This window comes from Watersipora subatra, chromosome 2, assembly GCF_963576615.1.
Source record: "Watersipora subatra chromosome 2, tzWatSuba1.1, whole genome shotgun sequence".
Lineage (NCBI taxonomy): Eukaryota > Metazoa > Bryozoa > Gymnolaemata > Cheilostomatida > Watersiporidae > Watersipora > Watersipora subatra.
Window position 1 is genome coordinate 14,257,387 of NC_088709.1, and position 16,982 is coordinate 14,274,368.

At 34.1% G+C, this 16,982-nt stretch overlaps 2 protein-coding genes across 2 annotated transcripts; both read right to left on the bottom strand.

The window, feature by feature from the left end:
* Positions 1–4,892: 4,892 nt before the first annotated feature.
* On the bottom strand, positions 4,893–6,249 carry LOC137387980 (fucolectin-1-like). Its single transcript, XM_068074496.1, has 3 exons — positions 6,090–6,249; positions 5,470–5,679; positions 4,893–5,140 (listed from the first exon to the last, which is right to left on the bottom strand). Exons 1-3 carry the CDS (start codon positions 6,247–6,249, stop codon positions 4,893–4,895), a joined length of 618 nt encoding a protein of 205 aa, XP_067930597.1.
* Positions 6,250–11,830: 5,581 nt separating this feature from the next.
* LOC137387981 (fucolectin-1-like) lies at positions 11,831–15,951 on the bottom strand. Its single transcript, XM_068074498.1, has 3 exons — positions 15,792–15,951; positions 15,163–15,372; positions 11,831–12,078 (listed from the first exon to the last, which is right to left on the bottom strand). The coding sequence occupies exons 1-3, from the start codon at positions 15,949–15,951 to the stop codon at positions 11,831–11,833; spliced, it is 618 nt and encodes a 205-aa protein (XP_067930599.1).
* Between the last annotated feature and the right edge of the window lie 1,031 nt (positions 15,952–16,982).

Sequence of the window (16,982 nt, forward strand, 5' to 3'; positions counted from 1 at the left end):
CCCTCTATTGTACAAACCCTCTATTATACAAATCCTCCAATATACAAACTATTTATTATGCAAACCCTCCATTGTACAAACTCTCTATTATGCAAACCCTCTATTGTACAAACCCTCTATTGTACAAACCCTCTATTATACAAATCCTCCAATATACAAACTCTCTATTATACAAACTCTCTATTATACAAACTCTCTATTATACAAACCCTCTATTGTACAAACCCTCTATTATACAAATCCTCCAATATACAAACTATTTATTATGCAAACCCTCCATTGTACAAACCCTCTATTATACAAATCCTCCAATATACAAACTCTCTATTATACAAACTCTCTATTATACAAACTCTCTATTATACAAACTCTCTATTATACAAACCCTCTATTGTACAAACCCTCTATTATACAAATCCTCCAATATACAAACTATTTATTATGCAAACCCTCCATTGTACAAACTCTCTATTATGCAAACCCTCTATTGTACAAACCCTCTATTGTACAAACCCTCTATTATACAAATCCTCCAATATACAAACTCTCTATTATACAAACTCTCTATTATACAAACTCTCTATTATACAAACCCTCTATTGTACAAACCCTCTATTATACAAATCCTCCAATATACAAACTATTTATTATGCAAACCCTCCATTGTACAAACTCTCTATTATGCAAACCCTCTATTGTACAAACCCTCTATTGTACAAACCCTCTATTATACAAATCCTCCAATATACAAACTCTCTATTATACAAACTCTCTATTATACAAACTCTCTATTATACAAACCCTCTATTGTACAAACCCTCTATTATACAAATCCTCCAATATACAAACTCTCTATTATACAAACTCTCTATTATACAAACTCTCTATTATACAAACCCTCTATTGTACAAACCCTCTATTATACAAATCCTCCAATATACAAACTATTTATTATGCAAACCCTCCATTGTACAAACTCTCTATTATGCAAACCCTCTATTGTACAAACCCTCTATTGTACAAACCCTCTATTATACAAATCCTCCAATATACAAACTCTCTATTATACAAACTCTCTATTATACAAACTCTCTATTATACAAACCCTCTATTGTACAAACCCTCTATTATACAAATCCTCCAATATACAAACTATTTATTATGCAAACCCTCCATTGTACAAACCCTCTATTGTAGGGGTTGTAGAGGTTGATAGGTTAAAAGATTTGTAGCTAATAGGGTTGGTATCGTACAGTCATTTTAACTATAGAACACTTCACATTTTAGTTTATTTTGTAACTTTTACCGACCTGAAGGATCATAGGTATTCGATTCTTTTCCATTTTGTCCTAGGTATTTGACTTTTTTCCAGACAGGTATCCACAAGTCAATCATCTTCTGCCTGTCAAAATAAGTCAGCCAGGCAATGTATCGATTTTAGCTGTGATCAGATGTACTAGTATGTTGAGGCTGGTAAAGGTATATGAAAATTTATAAATTTTTGTCAAATTTTTAAAATTTCAGATTCATGAACTACTGTACTGTGTGCAGTAGAATGTGCTCTTTCAGATGGTATGCATTTTATTGACAGGAAGTTGGAGTTTACCACTCTTGTCAGTAAGTTCCATTTGTGTAGACTACTTCTTCTATACTTCTCAGAGTGGCTATAAACTATTGTTAAAATTCAAAGTAAAATTTATTAGTAGTATGTTTCACTGAAACATTAAAATGATCTTTTATGTTAAATTCAAAGCATTTCTCGCCTTTTGAAACATTTTCTTGCAGAAACTTTTCAAACACACTCATTGTGGGTAGATCTTATGCAGTAAATATACAAACCACCTGATGGACTGAAGTTTTGATGCATACTGCCTTTTGTATGAACACCTGCCTATAGAGACTCTATAGTAATGGTAATCGATTAACTTTCTGAAGACTCACAAGAGAATCTACTCACTGCCATATAGCACTTGCGTAGAGCAAAGCTAAGTTCACAACTGTCAAGCGATTTTAGTTTCTAAAATTTGAAAGATTAGTATGTGGGTGTTTTATATAGGCCTGTGATTTACATCTCTTGACACGCTTTACACATGTTCAAACATTTTTAACCTCTAATATTTTTTCCCTCAGTTGAGTCTAGGTTTCTATACTCGAGCATTTAATGCTTACTAAATCTCTCTAGTGAGTGGAAAATGAAGGCCTTCTAACTAAATTCTGATAAAACTAAAACTTGAGTCTTGAATTGAGTCGTGTAATATTAGAATAAAGAGAACAACATACTGACGATAAGAATAATTAGATGACTAGCAATAAGTCTGGTGATGCTTGAGATTTCCTTCAGGTTCAATCAGATAACCTGCAGGTGGGTGTTTAAGAAGACGGTTCACAGGAACCAGGCGGAGTTTTAAAAAACAAAACTATTAATGATTTGGCAGAAGACACGGAGCACATGCATGTTAAGTTTGATTGGAAACGCACAGCGTTCACTTTAACTAACAAACACAAAATGACAAAGTGGAGTTTATTAATAAAGGTTTTATAGATTTTCATCATGAATCTTAGCATTAATTAATCGAAAAGCTTTTGAAACAATTGCTAGTGATGATCGATGTCTGAACATTACATGATTGCTGCCTCAATCTTGTATCTATTCTTGCTTCATTTCTCACGCTGCCACGTGTTACAAACTTTTAATTTCTATTTAACAAGAGAGCATCCTTTAATCTCCTTTAATGTAAAACATCACACACACTCATGAACACAGACTCTGCGATCTTTCTACATGTTTCTTTTGTTTTCACTTCTTTTAGCTTGTATGAACTAACCAATGGACAGCGAGCAAGAGAAGATAATCGCTGTTTTCTAAAACCTGTGATAGCAGGATGTGAGCATCTTTACCACTGTAACTAACAACAATATTGCCTTTTCAAATGATTACGTTAATAACCATTTTCCTAGCCCTAGTTACTAGCCAAACATCATTTAAGTAGATGATTAGAGAGTGATTGTCCAGACTACAAACTGCACTTGGCCATTTTTATTCTTACATATACATATAGTTTTGGAAAAGCCTTTGCCTGTTAAAATGCCATGTAAAAAAAAGAGAAAGAGAGAGAGAGGGAGAGAGGGAGGGAGGGAGAGAGGGAGGGAGGGAGAGAGGGAGGGAGGGAGGGAGAGAGAGAGAGTGAGAGAGAGAAAGAGGGAGAAAGAGGGAGAGAGAGGGAGAGAGAGAGAAGGAGAGAGGGAGAGAGAGAGAAGGAGAGAGGGAGAGAGGGAAAGAGAGAGAGGGAGAGAGGGAGAGAGAGAGAGGGAGAGAGGGAAAGATAGAGAGAGAGAAAGAGAGAGAGAACATTTAACCCATAAGTGTACTGACTGTCTAACACTGTTTATGTGAGCAAACTTTGTACATCAAGTTTAAAATAAAAAAGGTTTTCTCTTCTTAAGACAGAGTCAACTGATATCTACGATGTTTTACTAGAGACCTAAAGAATAAGAAATAATTTAGCTTTGCCAGAAATTGCAAAGTTACATGTATTTATTGGCTTGGTTTGTAAAACATTGTAATTACACGCCTTTAAATCCTTTATTATACAAAATATATTATGCAGCTCATGGCTTAATCAACTTTTAAACCCAAGAAACGCCAAGTTAATTTTTTAAGGTTTTTGGTAGTATTTCCATACCAACAAGTTTTGTAATTGTACTCATCGCCTCGCACTTGAATTCAAAATAGTTCGTCAAACTTTTTTATGTTGCTCATATTTGCTTGTCTAGCTTCTCCCTTTTACAAGCTTATTTGATTAATTGATTTTTAAACCTCCATCTCTTCGATTTTGAAAACTTAAGAGAAGGTTTACCAGCTGCCATAAAACACTTTGTACCCGACAACTTCATGTTTAAGACTATGAATTATTTTTGTTTTTGAAGCTATGCTCTCAGGCTGTTTTATGATGATTTGTAATTGTGAAGCCCTCAGGTTACACAAAGGATAAATCTTTATCAATTGCACAATATTGTGATACGTCTTCACTATTGCCTAACTTTTAAACTCATAGTATTTTTAGAGCTTATTCAATGATACCAAATACTTTAAAACCATTACATTAAATATATAATTTGTACTACATTCAATTAAGGTGAGATGACAAACTAATGAGACAGTTGTTATTAACATACTTTGAATTTTTACTGTTGTATTTAAAGTTGCGTTGCCAAAACTCACTTTGTATTTTTATCACATTCATTAGGGTATGCATAAGCTATTATAGTTTAAAGACCTTTATCATAGATTTCTGGAAATATGCTCTTGTGTCAGTTATTCCCTACAAGTATCCTGGCAGTCCGGTCTGCCGTGAGACATCAACAGGTATCACAACTAGCTGCAGAAGTAATCCCAAGTCTGTGAGGTTGGTCAACTAGTGCAGGTGGTAGAGTGTTGGTCTACCAAACTGGAAGACCCAGATTCAAATCCTGTTTTTCCTAACGTGGCTTCGCATGGACAGACAGACACAGCCCTTAATATAGTAAAGAATAAGGTTATTCAACAATACCAAATTGTTATTGAAATTTTGCAGTTCCATTTACAAGTTGACAGAGTTACTAGGCCACAAACAATGGTTTATATCATACAGATGTAATTCTATTTACTTGAAGAAACTAATTTCCTCTCAGTAAGAAATTCAATGGTATGAACGCAATGCATTTCATTAACTAAGGTAATTTAATCAGATAAAACTGATGAACTAGTCACAACAGTAACACAACAAGCTTATGGTGTCAGATTGATTACTGATACTTGCAATGAATAAATAAATAAGCCTTCACCAAATCATTCTATTTGGGAATCTGGTTGAAATCTTATTAACAGTTTCACGCGCTATGGAGATGCATGTCTATGGTGCATCAAATCCATGTACTTCGAACTCATAGATGTTAAGGGATTGAAATCCGACAATCGTAAGTTGGACGAACTGAGCTCTCATTGGTTGAACGCAGGTGATGGTCGTAAAATACTGGTTAAGCATGCCGGCAATACTACTACAGACCGTGTCAAGGTCGGCATCATCAAGCTGTTCCTTTTTTGCTGAAGCAGTTATGGTGACGTCCCTCAATCTTTGTATTACATGTGAAGCGCTGGTATCTAAAAATTTAATAAGTATTTTTAATCAATTCTTCTGGTTAGAATAGAAGTAGCGGCAAGCAAGTGGCGATTGGAAACATTAATGGGCCTGAATACTCTAGTCGATTTGAAAGCGCATATTTAAGTGATGTTTTTATAACTCAAGACTTTTCTCATGCTAAATATTAACAAAATGCTAGCTCCAACTATGTTTTCACATTTTCACATTCCTATGCATAACCACCAAACAGTTGATTTACTGGACAGACAAACAGGAAAGTTTCAGTTAGTCGTCTTTCGAATCGAGCGGCAGCGTTTATTACTGCTGCTAGTTACTCAAAATAAACTACCTCCACGATTGAGAATCCTAACAGCCCAGATGCAGTGAACCTTCTGCAGATCAACTCTTAACCAAGGATTAGTCTCTCTGGTAGTGTGAGCAATTGAAACCGTTTCATCATCCGCTGGTGGTCGGTAGATTCCGTCAACAGCAAACGCACCAAAGTAAGGTGTTGGCAGATTTGCATTATGATAAACAGATGATAAAGTTACATCTTTCCCTAAAAAAAATGTAAGCAGAAAGTATATGAAATGCTAGAAATGTGAGACATAATTTGACCAATTTTATTTTACTATGACAAAGGTGAGAGTACAACATTGAAGTGCTATTCATAGTTTATGAAAAGGTTTCTGAAGCATGAAAAAGTTTAAGATGGTATTAGATCAGATGACCTTTCGTAAGAATTTTACACTGTCATAAGAGCTGGTAGATGAAACCTTTTATGGAAGCTTTGTGTATTTAAGTACTAATATATACCGATTAAAAGATTATTGTATAAACTGTCTAGAAAGAAGAGTTATTCATGCAAAGGTACATTTCACTGCCTTGGTCAGCTGGCCCACAAAACTCATTATTCTTACACATTCCTCTATAATAAGATTTAAACCAAAATATTTATTGTAAACTTACCTCTGGCAAGGAGATGATTGACAGTCCGTGTGTATGCCAGAGATCTTTCTCCACTTTCCACCTCATTTTCCTTCTCCGGATTGATGCATCCCAAAAGGTCACATGAACTGAGAGAGTCGTTGTACAAGAAGCCAGTACAGTCAGATCGGATAGTACACATACCGGCGCATTTCACCTTGCTGACTCTCTGGCTAGCCTTAGAACAGCTTGTTGTATGCTCTGATGACAGAGTTGTCTTTTCAAAAGATGTTGTCAAGCAGCTTCCTCCAACGCTCATAAGTAGCAGACAGAAAATACCTAAAGGAAAGTTTCTAAAATTATTGTCATCAATACAAAAATACGACTTTCGCGTAGCTAGCACTAAACCACAGTGTAGGCTGGTCGCTAGAAGAAATTATAGTGAGTCGTATGCCCCTGTCAAAAGATGTGCTCACTTCAATTTTTAGTAGATATTTATCAGAGATCATAGATATTTTTCTATCATTGAATATTGTATTTGTTGTTTGAAGTGATCTGATTGACAAGATGTTTTAAGATAAAATAGACAAAAGTTGAGCGTAATTAAAACATTCGAAAGATAAAGGTGTGTCCAAAAATGACATCAACAGTCACGCTTCCTGTTTACAAGTGATAAATATACGGTCTCATCAGCATCTGGTACTCTTTTGTTTACCCAACATTTAGATAAAAAAATGGGACAAATTATAATCAAACTATTTTTAAGTCGTTTGGGATATCTATAGCAATGTATCTGAAACAATACTTGAAGTTTTACTTTGGAAATCATGAAACCATGGGCAAATACAAAACAAAATATATGTAGATAAGGACGCATAGCGCCGCAACTTGAACGCAACAGCCGGTGTCATAACGAGATGGATAGGCAGACACGCGGCTATTGACATAATTTTGGGAGAGATATTTTCCTTCCAAGCGTTTTAACCACGATCAAGTTTATCGATTTTACTTTAAAACATTCTGGCAGTCAGATCACTTAAAAAAACAGACTCTTAAATGATACAAAAATATCCATGATTTCTGATAGTCTACTAGAATTTGAATTAATCACATCTTTACTGACAAGAATACAAAATTGCTCCAATTTTGCTGAAGCAGTGAGAATATACTTTTGGAGGTTTTTATATCTAACAGTTTACCATGTTTAAAATTAAACATACCGAATGTCTCCATGACTAGCAATAGCGGCGAATGCGGTTAGGAGAAGCCCTCTGCAGAATGATATGAAAAGTGGCAGAATGAAGATTTCTTCATATACTTTAAGCTCTTGCAAACATTGTTATTTCTATTTGGTAATGGCCATTGATTTTATTTTATGTTAAAGAAAAGGCAAGATGAAACTTATTCTGCTTTTTGAACATAAAGTATAATCATTACTAAATGGAAAATAAAACAATGTACCAGCTTCTCGTGTAATCACCTAATATGGTAGATGTAAAGATTGTAAAGTCTTTGGTAAATGCAAAAGGATCCATTACATTGATTTCTTTTATTTTATTTAAAAAACCTACAGTATGTATATTTACTGTGTCATCTGATTACATAAGCAACAGCTATAAGACCAAGACCCTAGAGTTTTATGGTAAAAATCTACCTGCAATATCTTTTCCCGTGTTTCCATGCTTTGAATTGGTTTGGAGTCACCCGCTGCCAAAGAATTTGTACACTACCGCTTTGCTGATTCAAAGTTACACTATATAGATCTTTGCAAGATTTCTAATTTATTTCTTAAAACAAAATTGGTTAAAGTAGACTCACTTTTTTACCGCAAATGCCTTATATACCATATACACCATATAAACACATTTCATGGTAAGTATTATATACCATAATATTATACACCCTATAAACACATTTCATAGTAAGTATTATATACCATATACACCATATAAACACATTTCATGGTAAGTATTATATACCATAATATTATACACCCTATAAACACATTTCATAGTAAGTATTATATACCATATACACCATATAAACACATTTCATGGTAAGTATCATATACCATATACACCATATAAACACATTTCATGGTAAGTATTATATACCATATAAACACATTTCATGGTAAGTATTATATACCATATACACCATATAGACAAACTTTAAGGTAAGTGTATCTAAATATTTCTATCTAAAGTTTGTCTGTGCCTCTGTGTTTTTTTCAGCTATAGCTATTAAAATAAAGAACCCGTATTGCAGAAGATTTGATCTTCGACCCTCCCATTCACTAGTCCAATCCTTTACCAGTTAAGCCACACAAGATGGATGAAATCATTAGGCAATATATGCCATTATATGGGTGCAAATATGCTACCGCCCTCCGTGACGTTGAGCCATAACATCATGGAGAGCGGTCAGTTAAGTAGCTAGCTCTTATTAGTAAGCTTACTCAAATTATCAATTGGCAATATGCCAGGCTAATAGCATGTGGCAAGCAACTACATTATGCCAAATTTTTATAAGCTGATTTTTAATATCCGTGCAATGCCGGGCATTGCACTAGTAACATATAAACTCATTTTATGGTAAATAATATATATGATATATAACATATAAACACACTTCATAAGTACATGGTCAGTATTTCATACGATATATAACATATAAACCCACTTCATAAGTACATGGTAAGTATCTCATATGATATATAACATATAAACACACTTCATAAGTACATGGTAAGTATTTCATACGATATATAACATATAAACACACTTCATAAGCACATGGTCAGTATTTCATACGATATATAACATATAAACCCACTTCATAAGTACATGGTAAGTATCTCATACAATATATAACATATAAACAAAGTATTAAAGCATTTTCCAGCAGAAACTTTTACCAACACACAAATGATTGGTAAGTCTTATTTATTAAATATACAAACTATCTGATAGACTGAAGTTTTGATACACTTTTCATAAACATAGAAACTCATAGAAACTCTAGTTATGGTAGTCAAATAACTTTCTGAAGACTTTCTGGAGAATCTACTAACTGCCATAGAGCACTTGTGTAGAGCAAATCTAACTTCACAGTTGTCAGCTGGTTTAAGTTTCTACAATTAGAAAAGACACACAGGTATATGTTGTATATAGACCTGTAATTTACATCTCTTCACAATCTCTACCCATTTATAACTCTTGCTCTTTCGGTGAACCTAGCACTGTACTTATGCATTTAGTATTTCTTAAATCTCTCTGTTGAGTAGAAAATCGATGCGTTTTGCTTACATACGGCTAAAGCCATTACATCAATCCTTAAATTGAGCCGGGCAACATTAAAATAGAGAGAACAACACAATGACGATAAGAATAATCAAGTGATGCTAGCAATAAGCCTGGTGATGCCTGAGATTTCTCCCATTTTCAATAAGATAGTCCAGAGGCGGATGTTTATAAGGCTGGTTTTTAGGAATCAGACAGAGCTTAGAAACCAAATATTTTTAGTAATACGGAAGCATAGCAGAAAGCACGGAGCATGTGAGTGTGGAGTTGGACTAAAATAGGCCAAAAAAGTGGAAACTCTTAGCGTTTACCTAAACTAACAGACACAATATCACAGTTTGGTTTGTTAATAAAGATGTCATAGATATTCAGCATGACTGTTAGCATTAATATGTGAAAAAGCTTTTTAGAATTATTGCTAGTTATGATCGATGTCTGAACATAATATGATTGCTGCCTCAAGCTTGTATCTATTCTTGCTTTATGTCTCACGCTGTCATGTGTTACAAGCTTTTAATTTCTTTATGACAAGAGAGCATCTTTTAATCTCTTCTAATGTAAAACATCACACACGCTCAAGAACACAGACTCTGTGATCTTTTCGCATGTTTCTTTTGTTTTCACTTCTTTTAGCTTGTATGAACTAATCAATGAACAGCGAGCAGGAGGAGATAATCGCTGCTTTTTAAAACCTGTGATAGCAGGATGTGATTTTTTTACAACTGTAACTAACAACTGTATTGTCTTTTCAAATGACTACGTTAATAACCATTTACCTAGCCCTAGTTACTAGCCAAATATCATTTTAGTAGATGATTACAGAGTGATTGTTCAGACTACAAACTGCACTTGGCCAGTTTTATACTTACATATAGTATTAGTAATGCTATTGCCTAAACTTGTAAAAATCTTGGTCACCAAAAACTTTAACCAGGTGCATTTACAAAAACCTAAAGAATGCATATTTTATAGATACTACGATAAAGAGTACATCTTACACATATTGACCGTCTAATACTGTTTATGTGGGCAAATTTTGTATATCAAGTTTAAAATAAAAAATTTTTTCCCTTCTTTAAACAAAGTCAACTATTATCTACAATTTTTTACTGGATACCCTAAGTATAAAAAATATTTTCTCAGAAATTGTGAACTTATTCATCGGCTTAGTTTTTGAAACATTGTAATTACACCCTTTAAATGCTTTAATATATACAAAATATATTATACAGTTCAACAAATCAAGTTAATTTTTTAAGGGTTTTTAGCAGTAATTCTATACTATCAAGTTTTGTAATTGTACTAATTGCCTCGCACATGAATTAAAAATAGTTTGTCAAATCTTTTTATGTTGCTCATAATTGCTTGTCTAACTTCTGCCTTCTACAAGTTTATTTGATTAATTAATTTTTAACTCTCATCTCCCTGATTTTGAAAACTTAGAAGGTTTACCAGCTGCCATCAAACACTTCGTAACTGACAACCTCATGTTCAAGACTGAATTATTTTTGTTTTTGGAGTTATGCTCTCAGACTGTTTTAAGATGATTTGTAATTGTGAAGCACTGAAGTTACACAAAGGATAAATCTTTATCAACTAAACAATATTGTGGTGCATCTTTACTATTGCCTAACCTTAAAACTCATAGCATATTTAGAGCTTATTCAATGATACAAATACTTAAAAACCACTAAATTAAATATTTAACTTGTAACACATAAATTAAGGTAAAATTACAAGTAAATGAAACAGTTGTTGTTAACAAACTTTGCGTTTTTAACTGTTGTATTTAAAGTTGCGCTGCCAAAACCCATTCTATATTCTTATCACATTCATTATCGCATAAGCTATGGTCTAAAGATCTTTATCATAAACTTCTGGAGTTATGTTCTTGTGTCAGTTATTCCTTACAAGTACTCTGGCATTCCGGTCTGCCATGAAACATCGACGGGTGCAATAACTGGCTGCACAATTATTGTCAAATCTGTGAGGTTAGTCAACTGGTGCAGATAGTAGAGTGTTTTTCTAGCAAACTGTAAGACCCAGGTTCACATCCTGTTTTTCCTAACTTGACTACGCACGGGCGGACAGACAGACACAGGTCTAAATATAGTAAAGAATAAGGTTATTCAACAATACCAAATTGTTATTGAGAATTTGCAGTTCCCTTTACAAGTTGACAGAGTTACTAGGCCACAAACAATGGTTCATGTCATACAGATGTAATTCTATTTACTTGAAGAAACTAATTTCCTCTCAGTAAAAAATTCAATGGTTTGGACGCAATGCATTTCATTAATTAAGGCAGTTTAATCAGATAAAATTGATGAACTAGTAATAACAGTAACACAACAAACTTATGATGTCAGATTGATTACTGATACTTACAATGACTAAATAAATAAGCCTTCACCAAATCATTCTATTTGGGAATCTGGTTGAAATCTTATTAACAGTTTCAAGCGCTACGGAGATGCATGTCTATGGTGCATCAAATCCATGCACTTCGAACTCATAGATGTTGAGGTATTGAAATCCGACAATCGTAAGTTGGACGAACTGAGCTCTCATTGGTTGTACGCAGGTGATGGTCGTAAAATACTGGTTAAGAACGCCGGCGATACTACCACAGACCGTGTCAAGGTCGGCATCATCAAGCTGTTCCTTTTTTGCCGAAGCAGTTATGGTGACGTCTCTCAATCGTTGGTTCATAAATGAAGCACCGTTATCTAAAAATTTAATAAATACCTTTAGTCAACTCTCTTGGTTAGAATAAAGTTTAACCATAAACATTACTTTATTGTAATACGTAGCATTAATGCTATTCGACAGTGGACCCATGATCAAGCTAAAGAGTCTTTTTTCCATCCTAAACACACTGAATAAAATAAACTTGCAACTTTTTATTTAACAAGACACGGTTATACACAACATGCACTTTGCACTTGCATTTCAATTTAGAAGAGGTTTTTTCCTAGAGAAGGAAAAAGATGTACCCTACTAAGCGCAAAACATAGGTAATTTCTTTGAGAGTACATAAATATTCAACGATCGCGAATCGTGAACCACTATAAATAAAAGCAGCAGTATCCATAATACCGAGCATGTGATACTAACAGGTACTGAGGCTACTATAGCCTGAGCTCTTTCACATTGGAAATGCTGACTAAAAACTAGCTCACAAGTTGTAGTAACACCTAAAACTTATGAATTTTAAGCAGCTCTGATGACCAGTTCAAACAAGAAGAGATCTGATCGATTGAGGAAGCTTGCAGGAAGGTCAACAGTTTAACAATTTTTTTACATGGAAGCCTGAAAATTCCAAAAGAGAGACAGAGCCGACAATATAATACTGAACAAGAACTGGGTAAGAGAGGATTACAATGTTAAATGGAGCTACATTACAAAAGATACTATAGTTGTGTGTCAGGCAAAACATTTGAAACAGTAATGGAAAAAAGTTGGCTCAAATATATTAAAAAGTAACTTAATTTTACTCCGATGGGGTCGTGCCAACAAGTTAGGTGTAAGAAGAGGTTACGATGGTCGTCTACCGCTAATTAAAAGTTTGTAGAAGTAGCGGCAAGCAAATGGCAATTGAAAACATTAATAGGCCTGAATATTCTAGTCGATTTGAAAGCGCATAGGCCTATTTAATTGATGTTTTCATAAGTCAGGATTTTTCTCATCCTGAATAGTAACAAAATACTAGCTTCAACTATGTTTTCACATTTTCATACTCCTTTGCATAACCACCAAACACTTGACTCATGGACAGACTAACAGGAAAGTTTCAGTTATTCGTCTTTCGAATAGAGTAGCAGTACAGTGCTCCCTCGAGATACGATGTTAATCCGTTCCAAGGCTGGCATCGTATGGCGAAAAAATCGCATGTCCGGGGAGAGAAACCATTGTAATTATACAATGAAAAAAAGAAGGTAAAAATCGTCCAAAATTTTATAAAAATGCTGTGTATATTGAAAATTAGTATCAAGATAGTATGTTAACTTTAGTAACTATAGTTGCATACAGTATCTGCGTTGTAATAAGTACACCTAGTGATTATAATCTGCAATACTGTAAAATTGTATTCTGTGTACAAATGCAGATCGTACGGTAACAAGTTCTTACCTTCAAAAGGTACGCGTAACATAAACTTTGAATTCACTTCAAATAAGTTTAGTTTGCCAAACTCACCCTTAAAACTAAGTTTTAGCATGAAATTTTGAACTATTTTAATGAATTTCAACTTTTTATCACAAAATTTTATCCTTCATAAGTTTCTGTCTTTACTTTCATTATAAAATTTAGCGTGTCTGGTTGAAACCTTTTTCGACCAGAATTCAATAAAATAGGCCGAGCGATGCAGTTATCGAAAGAGGCCTCTCACGCACCTGACCATTTCATGGCTACCAAAAAGAAAAATGAAATCTTATTTACTATACAGGGCGTACATACCTTTAGAGTAACGTGACTTTAGCTGGTACATGTAGCGAATAAAGCAGAGAGGAGGCAAAAACGTATCAATGCTAATTATGTTGCTGTACACTTAAAGATTATTTTAATACGTAATAAAATGGAATTTTTAGCAGGCTAAAAAAGGTTGTCTAGTCCTGTCCAATTTTTCTTCTGATTTAAAAGAAAAAAATGCTGGTGCAAAGCAGAAAACTGCTAGCTAGCTAACGCTTGTAGAAGGATCCAGAGAAGGTGCTGCAGTAGTTTTCTTGTATGAAATGTGCACAAGAATCAATGTAACCATACGTACAAAGTTTATACGTATTTATACCCTAGAGGAAAGAGCTCTAACAAGTTTCAGAAAGTAATGTAAATGCGTCAACTATCTTGAGTAGCTAGTTATATGAGTTACATACATACGATGAATTGTATTTACATAGGAGATAACAAGCCCACCTGCAAAGACATGGTTAAACAAGAAGATAAAACATAAAATCAAAAGGAAACAAATAAAATGAATAAAATATGAAAAACATGCCACACAAGAGATAAATAATATATATTATACATGCATTGTTTTAATGTACAAGTCCACATCAGTAAATTAAACACTTGAAATATTTCTGTGAATGTGGGGTTTTTTGTATTTTCTACATCCTCGCCTTTACTAAACGGTTGCTCCTTTTGAATGCTGTTCGCGTGCATGGCCTTCTAACTCCTTCAAATCTTCAGCCGGAAGCTCTTTCTTTTGCTTGCTTTAATGGAGTTCTTGTTTTGATAATAATTGCAAATGCTGATTGGTTGCGATCATATTCCTTGACAATGTTAATAATACGGGTGCCTTCTTCTTATTTACGACATCCAACTTTGTTGACATGAAAATCATTATTCCTTCGTTTTGTAACGTTTGTATCGGTCTCAGATTCCATAACTAACGAATTAAATGTAGATACTTGTAGTTATATACGTATGCTGACTTAAAAGTTTATGATAAAATATATAATAGCTCTACAAATGAATATTTGCTCTCGCTTGCGTATTTTACACAAAATTTTCTACGCGGAATGCTGACATGAGAGAAGTCGATCATCGTGTCTCTTCTAAACGTTCTGAAAATGTTTTCGGCAACTATATTTTGGTGTCTTTTTTAATTCGACATGTGTTATGAATGCATCGATCGCCAAATTTTAACTCGGGCGAAACTTTTCTCAAAATCGTATGGTGACATAAAATTTGTATAGCGAGGTGAAGATCTCACAATGTTTGACTTTGTAAGGTGAAAAAGTCGTATATCAGGGTAATCATATCTCGAGGGTGTACTGTATTTATTACAGCTACTAGTTACTCAAATAAACTACCTCCACGATTGAGAATCCTGACAGCCCAAATGCAGTGGACCTTCTGCAGATCAACTCTTAACCAAGGATTAGTCTCTCTGGTAGTGTGAGCAATTGAAACCATTTCATTATCCGCTGGTGGTCGGTAGATTCCATCAACAGCAAACGCACCAAAGTAAGGTGTTGGCAGATTTGTATTTTGATAGACAGATGACAAAGTTACACCTTTCCCTGAAAAAAATTGTAAGCAGAAAACATAAGATATATATACTGCAAGTGTGACACATAATTTGACCAAGTTTAGGTTACTATGACAAAGGTGAGGCTACAACACTAAAGTACTATTTACAGTTTGTGAAAAACATCTCTGAACCATGAAAAACGTTTAAGATGGTATTGGATCAAATGACCTTTCATAAAAGTTTCACGCTGTCATAAGAGCAGGCAGTTGAAACCTTTTATGAAAGCATTGTGTATTTAAGTACTTATATACACTGGTTAAAAGATTATTTCCCATGAAGTGTCTAGGAAGTGGAGTTGTACGTGTGAAGGTATATTTCGCTGCATTACTCAGCTGGTCTACAAAACTCATTATTCTTACACATTCCTCTATAATAAGATTTAAACCAAAATATTTATTGTAAACTTACCTCTGGCAAGAAGATGATTGACAGTCCGTGTGTATGCCAGGGATCTTTCTTCACTTTCCACCTCATTTTCCTTTTCCGGATTGAAACAGCCAAAAAGGTCACATGAGCTGAGAGAGTCGTTGTACATGAAGCCAATACAGTCAGATCGGATTGTACACATACCGGCACATTTTACCTTGTTGACTCTCTGGCTAGCGTTAGTGCATCTTGTTGTATGCTCTGATGACAGAGTTGTCTTTTCAAAAGATGTCGTCAAGCAGCTTCCTCCAACGCTCATAAGTAGCAGACAGAAAATACCTAAATGAAAGTTTCTGAAATTATGGTCATCAATACAAAATTACAAATTCCGGATATCAAGCTATGTGTAGGCTGGTTGCTAAAAGTAGTTATAGTGAATTGTATGCCTCTGTCAAAAGATGTGATCACATCAACTTTTATTAGATATTTATCAGAGATCATAGATATTTTTCTATCATTAGATATTTTATTTGTTGTTGTTAGTGATCTGACTGCCATGATGTTTTAAGATAAAATGGACAAAACTTGATCGTAGCTAAAACACTCAAAAACAAAGAGATGTCTAAAAATGACATCAATTGGTCATTCTTCCTATTTATAAGTGATAAATATACGGTCTCATCAGCATTGGTACTTCTGTGTTTACGCAGCATTTAGATAAAAACAATGGGACAAATTATAATCAAACTATTTTTAAATCATTTGAGACATCCATAGCAATGTATCTGAGACTATACTTGAAGTTTTATTCTAGCAATGACAAACAAATGCAAAACAAAATATATGTCAATAAGGAAGCATAAATTTGCAACTTGAACGCAACAGCTCATGTCATAAAAAAATGGCTTAGCAGACGTACGACTATTGACACGATTTAGGGAAAAATATTTTCCTTCAAAGTGTTTTAATCACAATCAAGTTTATCGATTTTATTCTTGAAACATCTTTGCAGTCAGATTACATAAAAAACAAACCAAATTTCAAATGATACAGAAATATCTATGCTTTCTGATAAAGTCTACTAGAATTTAAGTTAATCACATCTTTACTGACAAGAATACTAAATTGCTCCAATTTTGCTGAAGCAGTGAGAATATACTTTTTGAGGTTTTCATGCATAACAGTTTACCATGTTTGAGATAAAACATACCGAGTGTCTCCATGACTAGCAGT